This window comes from Hevea brasiliensis, chromosome 13, assembly GCF_030052815.1.
Source record: "Hevea brasiliensis isolate MT/VB/25A 57/8 chromosome 13, ASM3005281v1, whole genome shotgun sequence".
Taxonomy (NCBI): Eukaryota; Viridiplantae; Streptophyta; class Magnoliopsida; order Malpighiales; family Euphorbiaceae; genus Hevea; species Hevea brasiliensis.
In genome coordinates this window covers 67,779,229-67,802,661 of record NC_079505.1, presented here as the reverse complement: position 1 = coordinate 67,802,661, position 23,433 = coordinate 67,779,229, and the positions used below count along the sequence as shown (strand labels likewise).

General features: G+C 30.2%; 1 protein-coding gene across 1 annotated transcript; it reads right to left on the bottom strand.

Annotated features, from left to right (window-relative positions):
• Positions 1 to 3,733: 3,733 nt before the first annotated feature.
• LOC110649820 (heparanase-like protein 3) lies at positions 3,734 to 6,779 on the bottom strand. Its single transcript, XM_058132113.1, is given in 11 exon segments — positions 3,734 to 3,991; positions 3,994 to 4,197; positions 4,200 to 4,245; positions 4,311 to 4,410; positions 4,697 to 4,823; positions 4,934 to 5,122; positions 5,237 to 5,467; positions 5,553 to 5,701; positions 5,792 to 5,975; positions 6,088 to 6,124; positions 6,270 to 6,779. Coding segments are annotated over 11 exon segments (1,605 nt in total). The 5' UTR covers positions 6,516 to 6,779; the 3' UTR covers positions 3,734 to 3,899.
• Positions 6,780 to 23,433: the final 16,654 nt, after the last annotated feature.

Below are 23,433 nucleotides of genomic sequence, written 5' to 3'. Positions count from 1 at the left end.
TTTGGTTAATTAATAATTATATATCATTTTTATAATGATACATTATATTTGGTTAATTAAGAAATTTAGTGTCCTATTAATTGTCTATTAAGTATTAACTAATTTTTTAAAACTTTATCAAATAATTTAGATGTTTAGATATTTATCGATTATCAAAATATCTCCTTAAACATATTAAACATAATATCAAAAATATCTGAGTATTTTAGAAATAAAATAAAAGTCGTCTAGGTTTAAATCATTCACCTCCAAGATCATAAAGACAAGATTCAATTATTAACCTAATATTTCCATATCTAAGATATTATCTATGCAATCATATCTAACAAAGAGGATATTGTATCATTGCCTTTCGGTGGAGATTGCTTTTGTCTTAGAGCAGAATTCTCAATCTAGTCTGACTTAGTTCAGTGATTAAAAATTTATCAAGCCAAATTTAAATTCTCACTTCTTCAATCTAAAAAAAAAAATCTCCCTGAACAAACAAGAGAGAAAAGAATGGATTTTTAAAGGAAAATATTTGTGGTCAGCATTTAGCAAGCAGGCCCAACTTTGCCTAGTCCACCACTAGAAAATGACATGTAAATTTCCCAAACACATCCTTGTATGTCTATTAGTTGATTATAACGACAAAAATAAGACCTTGATAAGGGCAATTGAATGACTGAAGAAATGAGTTTCTCAAGTCATTCTTTAATAGCTTCAACAATGTAACTTAACATTGGAAACTTATTGGAGAAGCTTTACGGAAAGACAAAGGAATTTGATTTTGGAATCTTAATTCGGAGAAAATCTTCTCATATGGATCTGGGCTAAGATTTTTATTATGATTCTATCACTACTGGGAATAGCTCCCTATATATAAAGCAATGATCATCAAGATTTGGTTATTTAGTTAATTTTAAATTGCAGGTACTGTTGTGCAAGTCATATATTTATAATCTGTTTCAATGACATTTGAGGGTTTTTAAGTGTCTAGGAGTCTTTTGTTTCCAAGTGTGAGAGTTTTGGTCTCCAAATATACATCCTTTTATTGATTTTGCCATGTTAGGAAGTGAAATCAAGCAAAAATTGTATGTAGCAGGAGTCACGAAGGACTTAGGTTGAAGAAAGAGTGAAAATGGGGTCAGAAAGTAGAGGAAGATGGGAGAAATGGTCACTTTGGTTACTTAAGCCAGTAGAAAAAGAATATGTCTCTTTCACACTGTTATAATAAGCACCTAAATTTAAGGTACACATACAAATCACACAATCAAACAGTATTGAAAATAGAATAAAAATAAATTGAGGTTTAACGTCCAAGAGACATAATGAAAAGACTAAGATGAAAATCAATTGTTTAGAATATTCACAACTCTACCATGATTCATACCGTGGGAGCGTTGCCTCCACCTGAGATCAGTGGTGGCTTGCAATAGAGACATGCTTACTCTTCCTTTATTGTTTTAACTTTTCTTACTGGCTTTGTTAGGGCAGGAAATACCATGGTAAAGCCTTGTTAGGGCTATGATATATGCATTTTCCAAGTAAAGATACATTTTGCCTCTTTTTTTTTTTTTTTTTTTTTTTTTTTTTGCTAGGAAGAATGTTGTGTCATGATGTTTGACTACATTGTATTTGAACCATGGTCTCAAAACAGACTAGGAAAGTTTTGATTTGAAGGAAAGTCCTTCATGTGCGAGAAATCACATGGTTCAACATCAAATATAGGTTGGTATTAGCTTCCTACATACCATGTATTTTGATATATGTTTTTAAATCTAAATTGTCCACCTGCATGCTTCTTCTGACGTCAAATATGTTAAAAGACAACACAAATATTATAGGAGAAGAATTCTGCTTTCTGAGAACTCAGTCTTAAGCTCTGATTAGCTACTAAGGATAGAAACTCAAAACTGCTGGTACTTTAAACCATGATGAATGAGGAAGATGAATTTCACTATTTGAAAGGGATGATCTCTTTCTTGGATAGCGTTGAGCTCAGGAGATCTCAACTGTATTGTGCAGAATGCATGGTGTGATTTTTGTTATCCTAAAATAATGGCAGACATTTGTTTAGCTAATTCCTCGGCTACTTAGGAAATTAACATGTAATATTATCAAAGCATTGGTTATAAGTATAACTGACTATGAAATGTGTTATTTACATTTTATATAAGCCATTCCAGAAGCTCATTACATGTCTGAACATGTCTGAACATAAAATATGATTGCTTAAGTCTGTTGAAACATTTTTAAGATTTATGTTTATATGAAATATTTCAATGATTTCAGGTTTCCATTCTTCCTCCTTTGGCTTTAATTTTCGTAACTAGCATTGCTGCACAGCTTGCTGACAACAATAATTGCCAATGGAGTTGAAACCACAAGGTGTGGAATAACAACACTGAAAAATTAGTTGTATATACTTAATTGCCTGTGGTCATGATCTTACCAGTAACTATCCAATACATCAAATCAAACCATTAGGCTTTTGGAACTTGGCAGTAACATCATTTTCACTTGTGTGTCTGCTTTTCTTTTGATTTTTCTGTGCTATTTTCTTGCAGGTGCGAAAGATTTGCCAAGCAGTTGCCTTTTGTCTCCTGCCGTTTGCATGACTCTCTCCTTTGTTGATCTAGGGCTACCACCTACCACCTTGGGAAATTGGGGAATCTAACCGGTGGCTTGGCCTCTCAAGCTTTGCCTTGTCTAGTAGTTAACCACATAATTCTAGAATTTATTTTGATTTGAGAAACTGTAAAGGATTGACTTGTCCTACTTATTTTGTTTGTTGCCTAATTATTTGATCTTTTCCTTTTGTGAAGGACTACACTGCACACATCAGGATATGTCTCCTGAATATGCAAGTATACTGTTGGTACGTAAACTTGCAATTCTAAATTCTTATAATATATGCTAATATTTTAATAATAACAGTTTACAATGATAGTTGGGAAAATCATGGATAATTACTCATATACTCTTGAGCACTGTTCTGTTAGCATAAACGAGGCATATTCCACCCCAATCAACTCAAAATATGGTTCCTGAATTGCATGCATCATTACTTATGCCAGGATTTGCTCATTCAGTTATACCTCTTACAAAGTGGAGTTAGTTTCTTGTGGGTGTAAAAAAAAGAGCTCCAGCAATTGAGTCAAAGCATGTCATATATTTCACATTTAACCATGTCATAAAAGCATTAAGGGCTTTTTTAGATTAGAGGTTATAGTTAAGCCACTTCCATCTCATATCAACCACTTATGAGAAATAAACTAGAAGAAAAAAAAATATATTCGTAAGAGATAGAGAAACAGAGTGTTGTATTTGAGTAAAATATCTTTTTCCCTTTCTCCTAAAAATGAGAATTGAGAATAATTATATAGCTCTATACATTTTGTTTTTCCTTTTAATATTTAAAAATTATAAAAAAAAATATTAGATTTTGATTTTTTTTTTTATTTTGAAATTTTGGAAAGAAGAATAAAGTTAGATGAACTCTAACTAGTGGGCTATACATCATTTTTCCAACTTTACTAATATCCTTTTAAATGAGGACTACATAAAACTTAATAATTACAAAATATATATTAATATGGTGAGAATTTAATTGTGGGTTCTCATAATTTGAAAACTGATATGGGAAATGCACTATAGTTTGAGAGAGTGATTTAAACTTACATTCTACATTCTATTACTTCACAGTGTGACAGAGTTGTAAGACCTGCCACATAAAGTTGATGTGTCTCCATACTACAAAGGAGTGAATTATATTTGTAAATATATGTATGACTAGTTCATATAATGACTTGTACAATATTCTTCATCAAGAAAAAATAATGTGACATTTGCATGTATTCTATCTCCTATTTGATCAATCATTATAAGGAACCAGTTGCGGTTCCACCTAGTACTACTTAGCTGCAAGCAGGGACAACATATGGAAAGTGTGCAAATACAACAGAGAAAGGTGCAACCATTATTGGCTTTGCTAAATTTACATTTAGAAGACAGGTATGTCCCCAGCTGAATTTACAGTTAAAATGTTCCCATTAAGTAGCATAGTTTGGATTTGTAAATTTCCATCTTTTGCTGTTAGATGGTAGTCCTCTCTTGTGTTACTTTCAGAACCTTGTATTCCTCTCTTGAGAAATTTCCATCTATTATGCTTTTTTTGATGATGCAATGTCCTGTTAAATAATGCGACCTTGCTTCAACAGTTGTGCTGTTGTCTAGGTTGATTAGCAGTAATGTGATTCCCTTCTGCTGGATTTTTGATTAGAAACCTTTGCTATTTGTTTGATATTTAAAGCATGTGATTAACTTACTGATTCTTTTGCACACAGAGCATAAGCACGTATCTTTTTTGTCCCAGTAAAGTACGTCGATATAACATTACTACCCATCAATCGGTTCCAAAGAATAGCACTGCAGTGAACAGAGAAAAGTACCAAAGACAGAAATCTCAACTGTTTCAGGATAAAAGATAGAAGTTTAAATTTGTTTTCTAACTAGTGATGAGGGAATCTAGTTCTTTATCAAGTTCTATTAAGCAGGATTTATTGCTTTTAATTTTAATATAACAACTGCGCTTCCTCATTTCTACCTGAATGTATATTTGCTTTCAGAATCAGCTCAGCATCATTGGCTTTAAGGCTTGTTTCCAATCAGTTGAACTAAGCATTTGAATGAAACGACATGATTATTGTATTACCTGTAGTAGTCTGGATTTGGCACAAAAGTAGTTGTATTGAGTAGACCATAATTTCCGCCGATCAAAGACTGCCTGCAGTATGTTTTTGTATCATAAGCTGATGCCATACCAAGCTGATCCAGGTACCTGTGCAGCATCACTCAAGACAGCAACAGAAAGGTGAACATTTTGGCAATAAACTTTTTTTTTCTCAACTAATCAGAAACTACAAAACTTGATTCAATGTAAATTTGATTCAAAAACTATAAACAAAAGCATTGGATACATGGTTCCTGCCACTGTTGTAAGCCCCTCCTGCCTCACCAACCCAGGCGGTTGCTGATGTTGCAGAACTCTTGAGGATATTTTGGAGGCCTCTGAAAGTATTAGCCTCACCATCAAGATAAGACGGATTAAGAATCTTTTCAACAAGATGTTCATCAGATCCTACATTAAGAAGAAGAAGAAGAAAGAATAAAAGAAATAGGAATCTGTCAAATTGGAGTGATTATGTGAGTGATTGAACAGCACAAGTTAATCGATCTCTTCAACTAAGGATACCTGGACCGAGATTGTATATATGATGGGTGATCACATCTACTGAATTTCCTGTTTTATCTATGAATTCTTTGAACCAATTTGCATCAAACAATCCTCCAGGTGCTATAATTAGAGGCTTAGTTTCAGTTTCATTGTAAATATGTTGCACTATCTTATACAGGGAAATCGTGTCAGCAGCATATTGGTTTGCTGCTATTCTTGCTCCAACTCCTTTCCCACTCAATTCATTTCCTGACCAGCAGGGAAAACCTTTTAGTATTCTTGATAAATCTATAATAAGCTTAAATCATGGAAACAAATGAATAGGGTTTCTTACCAAGCTCCCAACCATGAATAGAATAGTTCTTTTTGACAGTATAACTTATAAAAGATTTAGCATTGGTATAGTTCCAAGCTCCTGTTGCAGAACCATCAGAATGTATGGACCGCCCAGGGAGAGCATTTAATCCAAATATAATTTTAGCCCTGAGAAAAAGCAGAGTGAAGAAACCTGTTCAACTGCAAGATACGTAAAAGTGAAGTGAAACAACAGAGAAGAGATTGATGTGTAATTACCCTGATTTCTTGAAAAAGGCATTTAATTCGTCCCATCTATGCATAGGCAAGCATCCCTGGGTGAAACCAAACATCTCAGTGGTATTTTTAACAAATTGCTTGCAGGGTTCCTTATTATCATCGGTGTCATATATGACCTTGTCTTGCAAAGAACCTCCCAATCTGATCTTCAATGGTGAAAAAGCTGAACCATTGTCCACAGAAATTAACTTCAGCTCCAATCCATGAACGATCAGAAACAATGTTTGATAGAAGAAATATAGTAAAGAAAGTTCTTAGATTTAAGGTATTCTTACCTTTTATGGCATTTAACAAAATATTGTTGCTAAGATCCTGCGTTAAAAAAAAAAAAAAAAAAAAGAAAAAGAAAGAAGTCACAAAGCAATACACATTTGAGCGATGACTTACATCTTGAATAGATATCTAATGTTCAGAAACAGCTTCAAAAGCAGAAGTGCAGCGGAAACAAAACACAAACCAGATTAATGAGAGAAGCATGGTCCCAGCTGCAAGTCCCATAGTCACATTTCTCAGGAGGCCACCAATCCAAAGTAGCACAAATGAAATCTTCATCAATCTTTCCAATGGAAGTTTTCCCATCTATAAAAACAGTCCCTTCTACACTACCATCTCCAGCTACGGTTTGCGAACTCACAGAAACGAAGCTGCAGGTAAAGATGCACACCCAAAAACACAACCCTCTTAGCCAAATCTGAGAACCCATCTTTGAATACAACTAGTAAGTTCAGGATCTGAGTTTTTCTCAAAGAATGAGTAAGGTAGCCATGAAAGTGCAGAGGTGGAATACTACTGCAGCAGGGCACAGGCCCACAGAATGTATTTTATAAAAGAGGAAGAGTTAAAGATTTGGAGTATAATTTACAAGTTACAATAGTTATATATATATATAATCAAGAAAAAGTGAAAAACAAACAAATTTAATAATCTTTTTTCTCCTTGGCAAGTATTTGCAGGTTGAACATGAAAAAAAATCTGTTGACCCCACAAGCTCAAAGGAGCATAGATTTTGATGATACCAAAACTCAACTAGAATCAAACTAACATTATTTTAAGTGTTGTGTATCTCAAAGAAAAAGGACAAAAGGATTTCATGATGGATTCGTGCTTATGAAGAAAGGATGACATTCTAAGGATAACACAAGACGAAGCAAAAGAGATAAAAGAAGAAAAGGTTACCTTCCAAGGCTGCATTGAACATCAGAATTGAAGGTACATATAGTATTAGAGTTAGTTTTATTTCTTAGAATTACTTGTGAAAAGAATTGAGGAGTAAAAGTCAATGATCCTTATTTTCAATCCCTCAAATGATTTTTCTTTGAAACATCATGATTATTGGCCTAAAAAATGTTTAACTATGATTTGGTGTAAAGTTTTATAGTTTTGAAAGTTATGCAGAAAAAGTTTTCCTGGTATGCTAACTGGTTTGCTACTTATTTTGGTATGCTAACTGGTTTGCTATTTTCTCAAGTACGCTAACTGTTTCAACTCTGCACAACATCGCAAAAAACGACAAAATAACGGCTATTTTCTTGAAATCCGTATCTGTAACGTTCAAATGAGTTCTGCAACGGTAAAAAACGTTCCAAAGCTATAAATACACCTTCCTTTGGCCATTTTGCACTTAATGAAAGTCCCTCTACTGTTCAAAATCTTTAAAGCTTTCATTCAAAGTGCTCAAAGTGATTTATTGCTCATCATTGGCTTATTTACTCAACTCTTCTTTATAGTTTCTGTTGTAATTGAGTGAGAGTGAGTTTTTCAACACATTATTATCATTTGTGAGAGGTCATTCAAGCACCTATTGAAGCTTGGTTGTGATAAGTGTTTGGGATAACACTTGGTAGAAGTGTGAAGCTACTTGTAAAAGCTTTGTTGAGAAGATTTGTAAAGGGCTTTGTCTCTTGCCTTGAAAAGAGAAGAATAGTGGAGTGAAGACTCAAAGTGGGATCTTTGAGAGAGTGGATGTAGGCTAGTTAAAGCCGAACCACTATAAAAATTCGATGTTCATTTTCTCAACCCTTGCTCTTTACATTTTTGCAATTTAGCTTTATGAATGATATGCTTTTCTGATATGAAAATTGATATCATATCTTTGTTGATCTTCTTGCTATCTGAGAAAAATAGTTTCTTGCAAAATCTGTGATATCGATATATTACATTGGTTATCTGTTGTCTTGTCGGATAGGATATACGGTATCTTGCTCTAGTTCTTTGTGATAAAGCGTATTCGGTTCTTGATATATTTCTTGAATGCTTATATAGTCTGTTATATCGATTATCTTGATTGCATCTGACTTAACCTTGAGTCAACTTGTCAATAGAGCTATATTGTTCATATTTAGCATTAGTTAATTAAGTTGAACTTATTGCAATTTTCAAAGGTTTTGAGCAAGAGCGAAAATTGTTTTTAAAGTCAATTCACCCCCTCTTGGACATATTTTGGGACATCAATTTGGTATCAGAGCCTGTCTCTCTTGCTTGAGGATTAAACCCCTTAGAGTGATCCACACACATGGCTAGTTCATCTAGAAATTCTGCTGGTATACCTGCCCCCTTAGCTGAAGGTTATTCCATCACTAGACCACCACTCTTTAATGGCACAAATTACTCCTTTTGGAAAACTAGAATGAGAAACTTTATACAATCTGTTGACATTGATGCTTGGAGAATAGTTAAAGATGGTCCTTATATTCCTTATAAAACGAGTGAAGGCTGTACAAATTCCTAAAGTGAAGTTGAATTTGATGATAATGATTGGAAGAAAATTTCTACAAATGCCAAGGCTATTAATATTCTTCATTGTGCTCTTGATATTAATGAGTATAATCGTGTTTGAGGATGTCAAACTGCAAAGAGATATGGGACAAACTAGAAGTCACATATGAAGGAATTGATGTGGTAAAAGAGTCAAAGGCAAACCTCCTCATCCGTGATTATGAATTATTTGAGATGAAACACAGGTGAAACTATTCTTTGAGATGAGTGCAGTTCTGGACCTTGTAAATCTACTTAAAGCTCTTGGAAAGAGATTTGAAGAACAAGAACTTGTAAAGAAAATTCTAAGGTCTCTTCCAAAGACATGGGAAGCAAAGACTCTGTTATTCAAGACACCAAGGATTTGAGAAAATACACCTATGATGGTGATTGGTTCTCTCATTGCACATGAGATGATTTATAAGAAAGATGAGAATGAAGGTGATCAAAAGAAAAAGAAAGGGATAGCTTTCATATCCGAAAAAGTAGATGAGAAAAAGAAAAATGTTGCTCTTAAAGCTGGTTCAAGTGATGATTCAAGTGCTTCAAGTGATGATGATGAAGATATGGCTATGATAGTCAAACGATTCAAAAGAGCATTTAGAAAGGTGGAAGCAAATACAAGAAGTTCACAAAGAAATATGCTCCAAAGACTCCAAATCATTCAAGTGAAATAGTTTGTTATGAGTGTAACAAACCAGGCCACATTAAGCCAAAATGTCCTACATTGAAGAAGAAAAATAAGTTTAGAAAGGACAAAAGCAAAAAGGCAATGGTAGCAACTTGGGTGGCGGTGATTCTTCATCAAATGATGAAACAAGTGACAAAGAGGCTGCAAACACTTTTATGATGGCAATTGAAGAAAAAGGTGAAAGCTCACACATCGAAGATAGTGAAAATGAGGTAAATCTTGAACTTTCTAATGTTGATGAATTAGAACTTGCATTTGTGAAGACATATGATAAGTATAGAACTTTTAAAAAGAAATGCAAAATTTTAGTTCATGAAAATTGTGCTTTAAGATCAGAAAATATTTCATTGAGTATGGTTTCAAAGGAAAATGAATTTTATAAATCTCAAATGAAATTATTTAAGGAAGTTAATGATGAGCTTCAAAGATCAAAAGAAGTATGTGAACAACTTCTTGAGAAAAGCAATTCTTGAGGAAAAGTTGAATCTTTGACAAGAGATTTATCTAAATTTACAAAAGGAAAAGAAACACTTGATATACTTCTTGGGAATCAAAGATTTACAAATGAAAAATCTGGAATTGGATATGATGGATTTATGAAGTATGGAAAATACAAACAATTTTTTGTTAAAGCTACATCCTTTTCTCAACCAAGTATTACATGCTTTTATTGCAATCACAATGGTCATATGATTAATGCTTGTCCTATTAGGAAAGGAACCTTTAAGGCAAAGAAAGTATGGGTGCCTAAAGGAACCCTACCTAATGTTACTAACATTCAAGGACCCAAAGTTGCTTGGGTACCTAAGACGATTAAGCGATTTCAGTGCACTAAGGAGTATCTTTGGAAACAGAACATTGGTACATTGATAGTGGCTGCTCTAGGCACATGACAGGAAATAAAGGCAAGTTTTCCTCTCTTACCTTGAAAGAAGAAGGTTATGTGAAATTTGGTGATAAAAGCAAAGCTAAAATTGTTGGATGTGGAACTATTGGTAAAAATCCTTGCATTGAGAATGTTGCATTAGTTCAAGGGTTAAAGTATAATCTTTTAAGTGTTAGTCAACTTTGTGATAATGGTTTTAAAGTCATTTTTACTTCTACACATTGTGAGATTCATGGAAATAATGTTATGTTTGCTGGTGCTAGAATAGATAATATTTACTTACTTGATTTAACAAGTCTTGAAGAAAATTGTGAAACATGTTTTATGACTTCAGATGATAGTGCATGGTTATGGCATAGAAAATTAGGACATGCTAGCATGAGTACACTTGCTAAACTTTCTAGAAAGAACCTTGTTAGAGGACTTCCAAAGCTAAGATTTGAAAAAGAATTTCAATGCAAAGCTTGTGCACTTGGTAAGCATACAAAATCATCTTTTAAATCAAAAAATGTTGTAACTACGTCTAGACCATTGGAATTGTTGCATCTTGATCTTTTTGGTCCAATCACACCTAGAAGTCTAGGAGGCAAGGCATATGCATTTGTAATTGTTGATGATTTTCAAGATTCACATGGACTTTCTTTCTTGCTCATAAAGATGAAACCTTTGATATATTTGAAGCTTTTTGCAAAAGAACTCAAAATGAAAAAGGGTATTGCATTACATCTTTAAGGAGTGATCATGGAAAAGAATTTGAAAATAATTTGTTTGAAAATTTCTGCTCTCAAAATGGTATTTATCATACATTTTCAGCTCCTAGAACTCCACAACAAAATGGAGTTGTTGAAAGGAAAAATAGATCTTTGCAAGAAATGGCAAGAACAATGCTGAATGAAAGCAGTTTACCAAAATATTTACAGGCGTAAATTAAATCTGACATGCTACATTTTAAATGAGTTTCCATTAGAGCTATTTTAAAGAAAACTCCTTATGAACTTTGGAAAGGAAGAAAACCCAATATTGCATATTTTCATGTCTTTGGTTGCAAATGTTACATTTTGAATAACAAAGACAATCTCAAGAAATTTGATGCTAAATCTTGTGAAGGAATATTTCTAGGGTATTCAACAAATAGCAAAGCATATAGGATTTTCAATAGAAAAACATTGACCATGGAAGAATCAATGCATATACTTTTTGATGATGCTAACACTTCCTTGCAAAGGAAAGATTCTTGTGATGATGAATTTGAGCAGATTCAAAATTCAAAGAATTCGAATAATGATGAGCTTGAATCAAAAGAACAAGTGGAGGATGATCAAAATGACAAAGAAGAAGAACTCCCTTGCTCCACAAATGTTGAAATTCAAGATGACTCCCAACCAAATGTGGAAGAACTACAAATTGAGGAACCTCAACATCAAGATATTCCACAAGAATGGAGGTACCATAGAAATCATTCCAAAGATGACATTCTTGATAGTCCATCACAAAGAATGATGATAAGAGCTCAACTTAGAAGATATTTTGGTAATGTTGCTTTTGTTTCTCAATTTGAACCCAAAACATATGATGATGCTCAAAATGATGAAAATTGGCTTTTTGCTATGCAAGAGGAATTAAATCAGTTTGAAAGAAACAAAGTTTGGACACTTGTTCCTAAACCTAAAAAGCACACTGTTATTGGAACTAAATGGTTATTTAGGAATAAGATGGATGAAAAAGGACATGTAGTTAGAAATAAAGCTAGACTAGTAGCTCAAGGATACAACCAAGAGGAAGGTATTGATTTTGATGAAACCTTTGCTCCGGTTGCTAGAATTAAAGCTATTAGAATGTTGTGTGCATTTGCATGTTTTAAGAATTTCATGCTTTATCAAATGGATGTTAAAAGTGCATTTTTAAATGGATATATTGATGAAGAAGTTTATGTAGCTCAACCTCCTGGTTTTGAAGACCCTCACTTTCCAAATCATGTTTACAAGCTTACTAAAGCTCTCTATGGTTTAAAGCAAGCTCCTAGAGCATGGTATGAGAGACTTAGTAAATTCTTGCTTCAAAATGATTTTAAAAGAGGAAAAGTGGATACTACTCTTTTCATTAAGAAAATTGGAAAAGACATGCTTATTGTGCAAATTTATGTAGATGATATTATTTTTGGTGCTACTAACCATTCTCTTTGTAAGAAATTTTCCAACATGATGAAAAGTGAATTTGAAATGAGTATGATGGGTGAACTTACTTTCTTCCTTGGATTGCAAATTAAGCAAATGAAAGATGGAATTTTTATAAATCAGTCCAAGTACATAAAGGATATGTTAAAGAAGTTCAAAATGGAGGATATGAAGAGTATTGGAACTCCCATGAGCTCAACAATTAAATTGGAGAAAGATGAAAAGGTAAAGAGGTAGATAACAAATTTTATAGAGGTATGATTGGTTCTTTACTCTACTTATGACATCTAGACCGGATATTCATTTTAGTGTATGTTTATGTGCAAGATTTGAGTCATGTCCAAAAGAATCTCATCTTGTAGCTGATTAAGAGAATTTTTAAATACCTCATTGGCACTCACAATATTGGCTTATGGTATCCAAAATGTGAATCATTTGATCTTATTGGTTATAGTGATTGATTTTCTTTGGTAGTAGATTAGGCAGAAAAAGCACTTACGGAACTTGTCAATTTTTAGGTCATGCATTAGTTTCATAGCACAGTAAAAAGCAAACCTCTGTTGCACTTTCTCTGCGAAGTGAATATATTGCGGTGGAAGTTGTGTTGCCTGATTTTGTGGATGAAACAACAGCTTGAAGACTTTGAAATTAAATTTGATCACATTCCCATAAGATGTGACAATACTAGTGCTATAAACCTATCAAAAAATCCTGTTCAACACTCTAGAAGCAAGCATATTGAAATTAGACATCATTTTATTAGGGATCATGTTCAAAATGGTGATATTCAAATCGAATTTGTCCCTTCTGAAAAACAGCTTGCTGACATTTTCACAAAGCCACTTAGTGAGGAAACTTTTTGCAAAATAAGAAGAGAACTTGGTATGATTGATGCTTTTGATTAAATTTTGATGTATTCTCATGTTTCCATATGAAAATGAAGTGATATATGTTGATTTGCAGTGTTGAAAATGCATTCTGATATTTTTGGTGTAATTTGAAAAATTCTGGATTATATCAGATATGAACAGTAATCTGCAGAATTTGCTCTCAGTGGCATACTAATCCGTTTGCTAATTTTCTTGTTTGCTAAACGCTTTACCACTGCTCCTACTTTTTCGTTGGCAAACTGGAAGTCAGGTCTGATTGCTCTAAAACTCTAAAATTATTTTTTCTCGAAGCGCCTATTCTGCATGTTTAAAGCCCATATGACTTAAATACCCCTCTACTTAAAGTATTGCATCATTATGTATTTAAGGGCAAAATGGACTTTTTAACACTTTGATTTGCGCGGGATTTAATTTTTTCTTCTGAACCATCAGTCTTCTCGCCGTCTCTCCTCTGCTACACGCTACCTATTCCCTGCAAAACCTACAGTTGTGTCCTTTCAAGTTTTAAAATTCAAAACCCTTCTTTCCGTCGCCTCGTTTCCCAGAACCCGAACGGCTGCCTTTCTCTTTCCATTCACAAAACCATTTTGGTCGCACCCCTTCAAGCAATCGTTTTCCTTCATCATTTTTAAATTCTTCCGAAACCTATTGTTAGTGAATCGATTAAATCGATTGTTTGCAGATAGAAAATTCCCAAAATTTTTCGTTTCCGTTATTTCTCTAATCTGCCGAAAGAAATCATTTGCTGTTGGTTATTTTTCTTTGTCGATTCGCACACTCTGTTTCAGTATATTTCAGGTATAAAGTTTAAACCTTTAATGGAATCGTGTTTCATATTCTATTTATGCCTGTTTGTTCTGCTTTCGTAATGTCTTGATTTTTATTATTGCTCTCGGTTGTTTGTTACATTCTAGCGCTCTGTTGTTAATTTTTTTGGGCATTAACACTTCGTGAAATAATCAATCGATTGCCATGGATTCGTAAGAACAGAATATTTTTTCTTTATCTGTTCTAATTTTTTATGTCATTGCTCTCTATTTTGAAAAATGGATGTTGATATTTTTAAAATTGATTATATATATAAATGTATATATATTTGCTGCTCACATCAATGTTTTTATAATCTCAGTTCTTTCTGTCATTTATTCTAATTTATTTCTAAGATTGGTTATGGCACGAGACAAAGGAAAAGGAAAGCCAAAATCACCACATACTCATCATCAAACTCAAGCGCCAAGTATCCTGCGTCACCACCTCCACAAAAGGATGCTCCTCGATAATTGGTAAACCAAAAGAAACGACCAAGAAAAGAACAAGCGAGCCAGTCAAGAAAAGGGAACCAAAAGAAAAGATTTCAAAAGCTCGGTTGTGCATATGGAGAGGGCTATTCATGAGCCAAGGTACATTCACGGCTTTGCTTTTGTTGAAATTTCCGTTCCTTTGCAATCTTTGTTTGAGTATCAAAAATGGGATAAGCGTGTTACGTCTTGAAGGAGTGTATGTGGACTTAGTGCAAGAATTCTATAAAAATTTGAGGGTTGATGATTCTGACAAAGATGAGTCTTTTAAGGTGAAAATGAAAGGGACAATTTATGAAGTGACAGTAGCTAGATTAGCTAAAGCACTAGGAATTCCAAACAGTGGGAACAAAATCTGCTCCCACAAAGATGTTTTTTCTGTTGGTGGATTTAACAAAGGGATTTTGAGGGTGAAGTGTTTAAAGGAGAAGTGAAGGATAAGACTAGCATTACCCATGCTCATCAACACATTAAAATTCTTCATAGTTTTATCATTTATGTGTTGAATCCTAGAGCCATGATCCCAACTATTTGAGTACCCTTGACCTCTGCATAATTTGGCATATAGTGAACCAAATTGAGTTTAATCTTGCCTATTTTATCTTTGAAACAAATCATTAAATGGAATCCACCCAATAAGCTACCCAATGATCATCATCTAAATGGTCTATTTAGAGACTTTGGGATACCTTTGGGCCGAGAAACTTAGGACCAATATGATCCCAATCACTAGCTTGCAAAAAGATGATGATGGTAGAAAGCTTAGATTTGAGCAAGGTGCTAGCTCCAAAGATAGTGCAAGTGGTACTTTCAATGTTGAAGGTATTTTGGAGGAAGTAAACAATTTGAGAGAATTTGTTGAGATGGAACTTGGAGAGCTACAAAAATTTAGAAGTTTTCAAACTATTCTTATGAATGCTCTAGACTCTAAAGTTGATGGATCTTTGATGTTGATGTACAAGATTGTTGAAGAGTTGTTTAAAATCAAAGTCCATTTGGGTATCTCAACCACTGAGGCTGGAGAAACCAATAAGGTTGCTCTTTGGTTACATTCCTCTAGCCGAGAAAGTGAAAGAAAAGGAGAAAGAGAAAGAAACAGAAGAAGAAGAAGAAACAGAAGAGGAAGAGGAAGAAGAAACAGAAGAAGAGGAAGAAGAAACAGAAGAAGAGGAAGAGAAAGAAACTGAAGAAGAAGAAGAGAAAGAGGAAGAAAAGGAAGAAGAGGAAAAAGCTGAAGCAGAAAAAGATGATGATGATTCTGATGAAAATGGTAATGGAGGCAGCAAAGATGGTAGTGGGAAAGACATGAGTGACTCAGAGTCTGAAGCAGAACCTGAGACACCTACTCCTACTGCTCCTGCAAAAGGAAAGGGCAAAACAGCTCAACAAGAACAAAGACGCAAACAGAAAGAGGAAACTGGTAAACCCACTGGCAAAAAGACTAAAACTGGCAAAAAGTCTGCAGCTGAGTCTGGCACTACTGAGTTAGAGCTGGGCCTATTGTTCCTTTGACACCCGGGACTGAATTGGCTGCTACAATTCTTCAAACTTTGAGTGACAAACCTATCAAGCCCAAAAAGCTGAAAATGGGTGCTCCAAAACCAATCAGGAGAAGTTCCAGGCTGAAAGGATAAACTGAATTTTAATTGAATTTTGTCTATGATGCATGCATTAGTTTGCTACTTAGTCTGCTACTTTTGGTTTTTCTGAACTTTAAATTAGTTTGCTATATCAGTTACTATTTTGACTGTTTATTCACTGCACCTAAACTGAATTTTGACTTATTCACACATACATGATTTCTCCCATATTCTTTTGATGCTGACAAAAAGGGGGAGAAAAGTAATGAATGAGTAATCTTGTTGATATTACTTGTGGTTGATATAGTTTGTGATTACTCATGGTTGATATAGTTTGTGAATAGTATATTGTTGATATAATTTTATGGTGTGCATATTGTTGATATCACTTGTGAATGATATATACAGTTTGTGATTAGTGTGTATATTGTGCATATTTAGTTAGTATATTTAGTCACACTTGACTCTTTAAGAAAATGCTTATGAATATTTTATTGAAATTATTAAGGGGGAGTTATTTGTGATTAATTGTTGATATAAGCACATACATAGGGGGAGTTATTCTCACATATACATCCATACACATACTCACACTTATTTACATTTATATGGTGATTCAATTGAGTTTTATCATCATCAAAAAGGGGGAGATTGTTGACCCCACAAGCTCAAAGGAGCATAGATTTTGATGATACCAAAACTCAACTAGAATCAAACTAACATTATTTTAAGTGTTGTGTATCTCAAAGAAAAAGGACAAAAGGATTTCATGATGGATTCGTGCTTATGAAGAAAGGATGACATTCTAAGGATAACACAAGACGAAGCAAAAGAGATAAAAGAAGAAAAGGTTACCTTCCAAGGCTGCATTGAACATCAGAATTGAAGGTACATATAGTATTAGAGTTAGTTTTATTTCTTAGGATTACTTGTGAAAAGAATTGAGGAGTAAAAGTCAATGATCCTTATTTTCAATCCCTCAAATGATTTTTCTTTGAAACATCATGATTATTGGCCTAAAAAATGTTTAACTATGATTTGGTGTAAAGTTTTATAGTTTTGAAAGTTATGCAGAAAAAGTTTTCCTGGTATGCTAACTGGTTTGCTACTTATTTTAGTATGCTAAGCGGTTTGCTATTTTCTCAAATCGCTAAGCTGTTTCAACTCTGCACAACATCGCAAAAACGACAAAATAACGGCTATTTTCTTGAAATTCGTATACGTAACGTTCAAATGAGTTACGCAACGGTAAAAACGTTCCAAAGCTATAAATACACCTTCCTTTGGCCATTATGCACTTAATGAAAGTCCCTCTACAGTACAAAAACTTTAAAGCTATCATTCAAATTGCTCAAAGTGATTTATTGCTCATCATTGCCTTATTTACTCAACTCTTCTTTATAGTTTCTGTTGTAATTGAGTGAGAGTGAGTTTTTCAACACATTATTATCATTTGTGAGAGGTCATTCAAGCAACTATTGAAGCTTGGTTTTGATAAGTGTTTTGGATAACAATTGGTAGAAGTGTGAAGCTACTTGTAAAAGCTTAGTTAAGAAGATTTTTAAAGGGCTTTGTCTCTTGCCTTGAAAAGAGAAGAATAGTGGAGTGAAGACTCAAAGTGGGATCTTTGAGAGAGTGGATGTAGGCTAGTTAAAGCCGAACCACTATAAAAATTCCAGTGTTCATTTTCTCAACCCTTGCTCTTTACATTTTTGCAATTTAGCTTTATGAATGATATGCTTTTGCGATATGAAAATTGATATCATATCTTTGTTGATCTTGCTTTGCTATCGAGAAAAATAGTTTCTTGCAAAATCTGCGATATCGATATATTACATTGGTTATCTGTTGTCTTTGTCGGATAGGATATACGGTATCTTGCTCTAGTTCTTTGTGATAAAGCGTATTGATTCTTGATATATTTCTTGAATGCTTATATAGTCTGTTATATCAGTATACTGATTGCATACAGCTTAACCTTGAGTCAACTTGTCAATAGAGCTATATTGTTCATATTTAGCATTAGTTAATTAAGTTGAACTTAGCTGTAATTTTCAAAGGTTTTGAGCAAGAACCGAAAATTGTTTTTAAAGTCCAATTCACCCCCCTCTTGGACATATTTTGGGACATCAAAATCAATTCAAGTTTTTCTTCCTTACTGTGGTATTTGGAAGCTCGCAGGTTACAATAATGCTGAGGCTTGTTCCTAGGTGGACCATGGCTTTGCTTTCCTCCGAGAAAGCAACAAGTTGCAGTTGCCAACCAACCCAATCATAATACATAAGATTAAGAGTCTTCAATCTCTTTTAAAATTTCATTGCATTTTTAACCTACAATCCATTAGAGTCTTTGATACAAAGCTTAATTACCATAACCTGGCTGAGTCACAAGCTCAACCCTATCAGATTGTTGAGTAGAGAAAGAGTTACAAAAAAGTTATCAATACCCATATGGCATATGACTATGAGATCATAGTTTGAGTGTAAACAAAGCTTATAAATTTCTTTTTCGCAGTTGGATCCATTTGCAGTAGCGTTTCTCAAATGATTAGTTTCAGATATGAAGCACATCCTTTCTACTTATCTTTGATTTCATGAGGATGAGGTGGGATATTGCACAATCTTGCTTATAAGAAATTATTCTATGTACTCATTTTATGTGCAGCTGATTTTAATCATTAATTATGATAAAATATATATAAAACTAAGATAATGCTCATATTATGCATGGAAAATTTACAATTTTTTTAATTTAATTTTTAATTATATTTTAAATAAGATAAATTATTATTATTAAATTAATTTTAATTAAAATTTCTCTCTTATTTAATTTAATTTGAATAAATTTTTAATTAATTTACGATGTAATTAATTAAATTATTATTTAATTATTTATATATATATATATATATATATATATATATATATATATATATATATATATATATATATATATATATATATATATATTAAAAGTAGTTTATATGATTACTTTGTTTAAAATGGAATAAAATTACTTTATTTAAAAAATAATTTAAATTTTATGAAATTTTTATATTTTATCTCATAATTTATGTAAATTATTTTTTTTAGATTATAGAAAATATATTATATTGATGAGAAAATAATGTCATTTAAAAAATATATAAATGTAATATTTTTTATTATTAATATAATAAAAAAATATATTAAATTACTAATAATGAATTGAATTATTTAATTTTAATAACAATGAAAATATATAACATTATTATTAATTAAAAAAATATTTTATTATATCATTTTTTAAAAATGTTATATCTTTAAATTTTATAAAGTGTAAATTTTTTTTATTAATCTGATATCTTTTTTATAAAATAAAATTTTCACGCAAATGATTATCATTTTATATAAATTTATAGTATAAGATAAATACATTTCATAAAAATTAAAATTTTAAAATATCATCATTTTCTATTAATATAATAAATATTAAAAGTACATACTATTTTTTAAAAGACAAATCCTATCATTTTGATATTATAACTTTAATTTTTTTTAATAATATTTACTTGTAGCTAAATTTTCTATGTAACTATTTTTACAATCTATCTTTGAAATTCTACTCCTATATAAAAATACAGTTGAGAGATAATTTATGGATAAAAATTTAAATATTTAATTAAAATTTGAAAATAAATATGTTCAAAATTGATGATATTAAAATATAGATAATCAAAATATTAGTTATAATTGCATTCGATATATAATTATAATAAAATAAATTATTAAAAATTTTAAGAAATATTAAATAAGAAATTTATAAAAAATTAGTAATTAAATAAATATTAATTAAATATATTTAAATAAATAAATTTTAAATATGATAACTAATAATTTTTAAAAAAAGTAATAAAAAAATAGAGTAAATAAAAAAAAATTAGAAAACACTTAGATGAAATAAAAATACTTAATGAGAGCAAAATAATTAATATGTATAAAATATCTCATATGACATACTATACATAGAAACTATTTAAATAAAATTTTAATTTTGTAATTAAATATTATTTAATTATAAAAAATGTAACAAAAGCATTTGAATTCAATTTTTATAATAGTAAAATGTTTTCCATTTACTTGGCTATTTCAATTTAATGGCTATAAATTGATTATAATGATAATAATAATAAGTATTAATTAATCTTAAAAAAGTGAAATAAAAAAATATTAAATTATTAACATAAAAAATAATACATAGTAATTAAAATAAGTCAAATCTCTATATTTTATTTTTATAGCTTTTATGTAGACTATATTTTTTGTCTCTCAAATTTTTTAATAAAAATTTTATAATAAAAATAATAGAAAATAAAACAATATAATAAAAATATTTATTAGAAATATGAAATAATTTAAGGTTAATTAAATTAAATGATAATTGATTATGAGATCACAAATTAATGACTATTTTTTTTTAAATTAATGACTATTAGTAACCTATTATTATTATTATTATGAAAGGTGACATGTGGTAAATAATATTTTTGTATAAATAAATTTGTAAAAAAATAATATAAATAATTTTAAATATTGCATTTAATCACAAAAGGTCTTAATTTTTTAAAAATTAAATTTTAGAGAAAATAATAATTTAAATCATAAATGTTAACGCAGTATTGTAAATAATAATGATAATTAAAAAGAGAAATAAAAAATAATTAAATAATAATTAATATAAAAGAGAGTTATTAATGAAAGGTTAGATGTAGTAAACTCTTCAAGGAGAGTAGCATATAACATTCTCTTGGGAATATCTTTTTGCTTTATATAGATATAAATTTATAATAATTAATAACTATAATAAAATTATTGTAAATTCAATTATTATATTATAAAATTTTTCTTTATAAAGGAACCAAATGAAGACTTAATACACATTAATTCAAGGTTAAATAAAAGAGAAGTTTTTGTTGGTGGAATTTAGTTTAGTTCAAAACTAACAACTTTTTTGTTTAGAAATGGAAGATCATAAAGTCGTCAATGACGGATGTATGAATGTAAATAAGAAATCAATTAACCATTTATTTTTTTTTTAATTACTTCTATGTATATATGTGTTGTTATAAATGGACTCTTTTTAAATTTAAGCCTTGAGTCCTTTTTTATGAAAAATATATTTTTATATTAAAAAATCAATTGACCCTTCTCAATTTTTAATAGTTTTCAAGGCATTAGATTTCATTGAATTCGATTATGAGAACATATTTATCATGTTTTTTTCCTGGAAAAAATTTTTCTGGATTCGCCACTACAAGTTGTCACCTACTTTAAAATAATTATATTTTAAAATTCTCTCTACACAAAAATTTATTTATTTAGTGCAACTATTATATGTAAAATGAGTATATTCTAATCATTGATTATAATATGACCTACTATGATTAATGATCATAATGCTATCATTGTGCATAAAATAGTTATATTTTAAAATTTTTCCTATATAGAAATTTATTCAAGACAACGGTTACATATATAATAGACATATTCTAAACTTAATCAATGGGACCTATAACGATCAATTATTATAATACTATCGTTCTGCATAAAATGGTTCTATTTTAGTATTTTAAAATTTTCCCAAATACACACCACAACTATCCATGTCTAATACCCTGACTGATGGAAAATGGTTGCATTTTATAGAATCAAAGCTATTATATTCTCAAGGCTAGCTCTTCCTTTTAAGCAAAAAGGAAGCATGCAAATAAAATATAAAAAGAATAGTGTTGTTTGTAAATAATTAAATATCTCCCACAAATAGGAAAAAAATTTTCATTTAAATTTAAATGTAAATATTGAATCTGTGACTCCAAGCACGGTGTAATTAAGTACAAGATATATATTTGATGGAATTATTAATTTAATATTTAATTATGTTTATATAAATAATACAAAAAATTGCGGACATTCTTTAATTTTTTATATATTGAACTTCAATTAAAATTTAAAATCTCAAATTTCTAAAAATAATGATATATTCTATTAATTTATTTCACCATTTGACTTGTAACACGAAATGATTACTTTATAATAATAAAATAATTATTTTTATTAATATATGAAAAGCTTCTCATTTTATTTTATTAATTATTTTTATTAATTTATTTCACCATAGCTTTGCTTTCCTCCGAGAAAGCAACAAGTTGCAGTTGCCAACCAACCCAATCATAATACATAAGATTAAGAGTCTTCAATCTCTTTTAAAATTTCATTGCATTTTTAACCTACAATCCATTAGAATCTTTGATACAAAGCTTAATTACCATAACCTGGCTGAGTCACAAGCTCAACCCTATCAGATTGTTGAGTAGAGAAAGAGTTACAAAAAAGTTATCAATACCCATATGGCATATGACCATGAGATCATTGTTTGAGCATAAACAAAGCTTATAAATTTCTTTTTTGCAGTTGGATCCATTTGCATTAGTTTTCTCAAATGATTAGTTTCAGATATGAAGCACATCCTTTCTACTTATCTTTGATTGCACAATCTTACTTATAAGAAATTATTTTATATAATCATTATATGTGCAGCCGACTGATTTTAATCATTAATTATGATGAGATATACATAAAACTAGTATAATGCCCATAGCATGGATAATTTATAATTTTTATTTTTTAATTTAATTTTTAATTACATTCTAAATAAAATAAATTATTATTATTAAATTAATTTTCAATTAAAATTTCTCTCTTATTTAATTTAATTTGAATAAAATTTTAATTAATTTATGATGTAATTAATTAAAATACTATTTAATTCTTTTTATACATATATTAAAAGTAGTTTCTATGATTACTTCGTTTAAAATATAATAAAATTACTTTATTTAAAAAATAATTTAAATTTTTTAAAATTTTTATATTTTATCTCATAATTTATGTAAATCATTTTTTTATACTGTAGAAAATATATTATATTAATGAGAAAATAATATCATTCGAGAAAATAATATCATTTAAAAAATATATAAATATAATATTTTTTGTTATTAATATAATAAAAAAATATATTAAATTACTAATAATGAATTAAATTATTTAATTTTAATAACAATGAAAATATATAATATTATTGTTAATTAAAAATAACATTTTATTATATTATTTTTTAAAAATACTATATCTTTAAAGTGTAAATTTTTTTATTAATCTGATATATTTTTTATAAAATAATTTTTTCACACAAATAATTATCGTTTTATATAAATTTATAATATAAGATAAATACATTTCATAAAAATTAAAATTTTAAAATATCATCATTTTCTATTAATATAATAAATATTAAAAGTACATGTTAT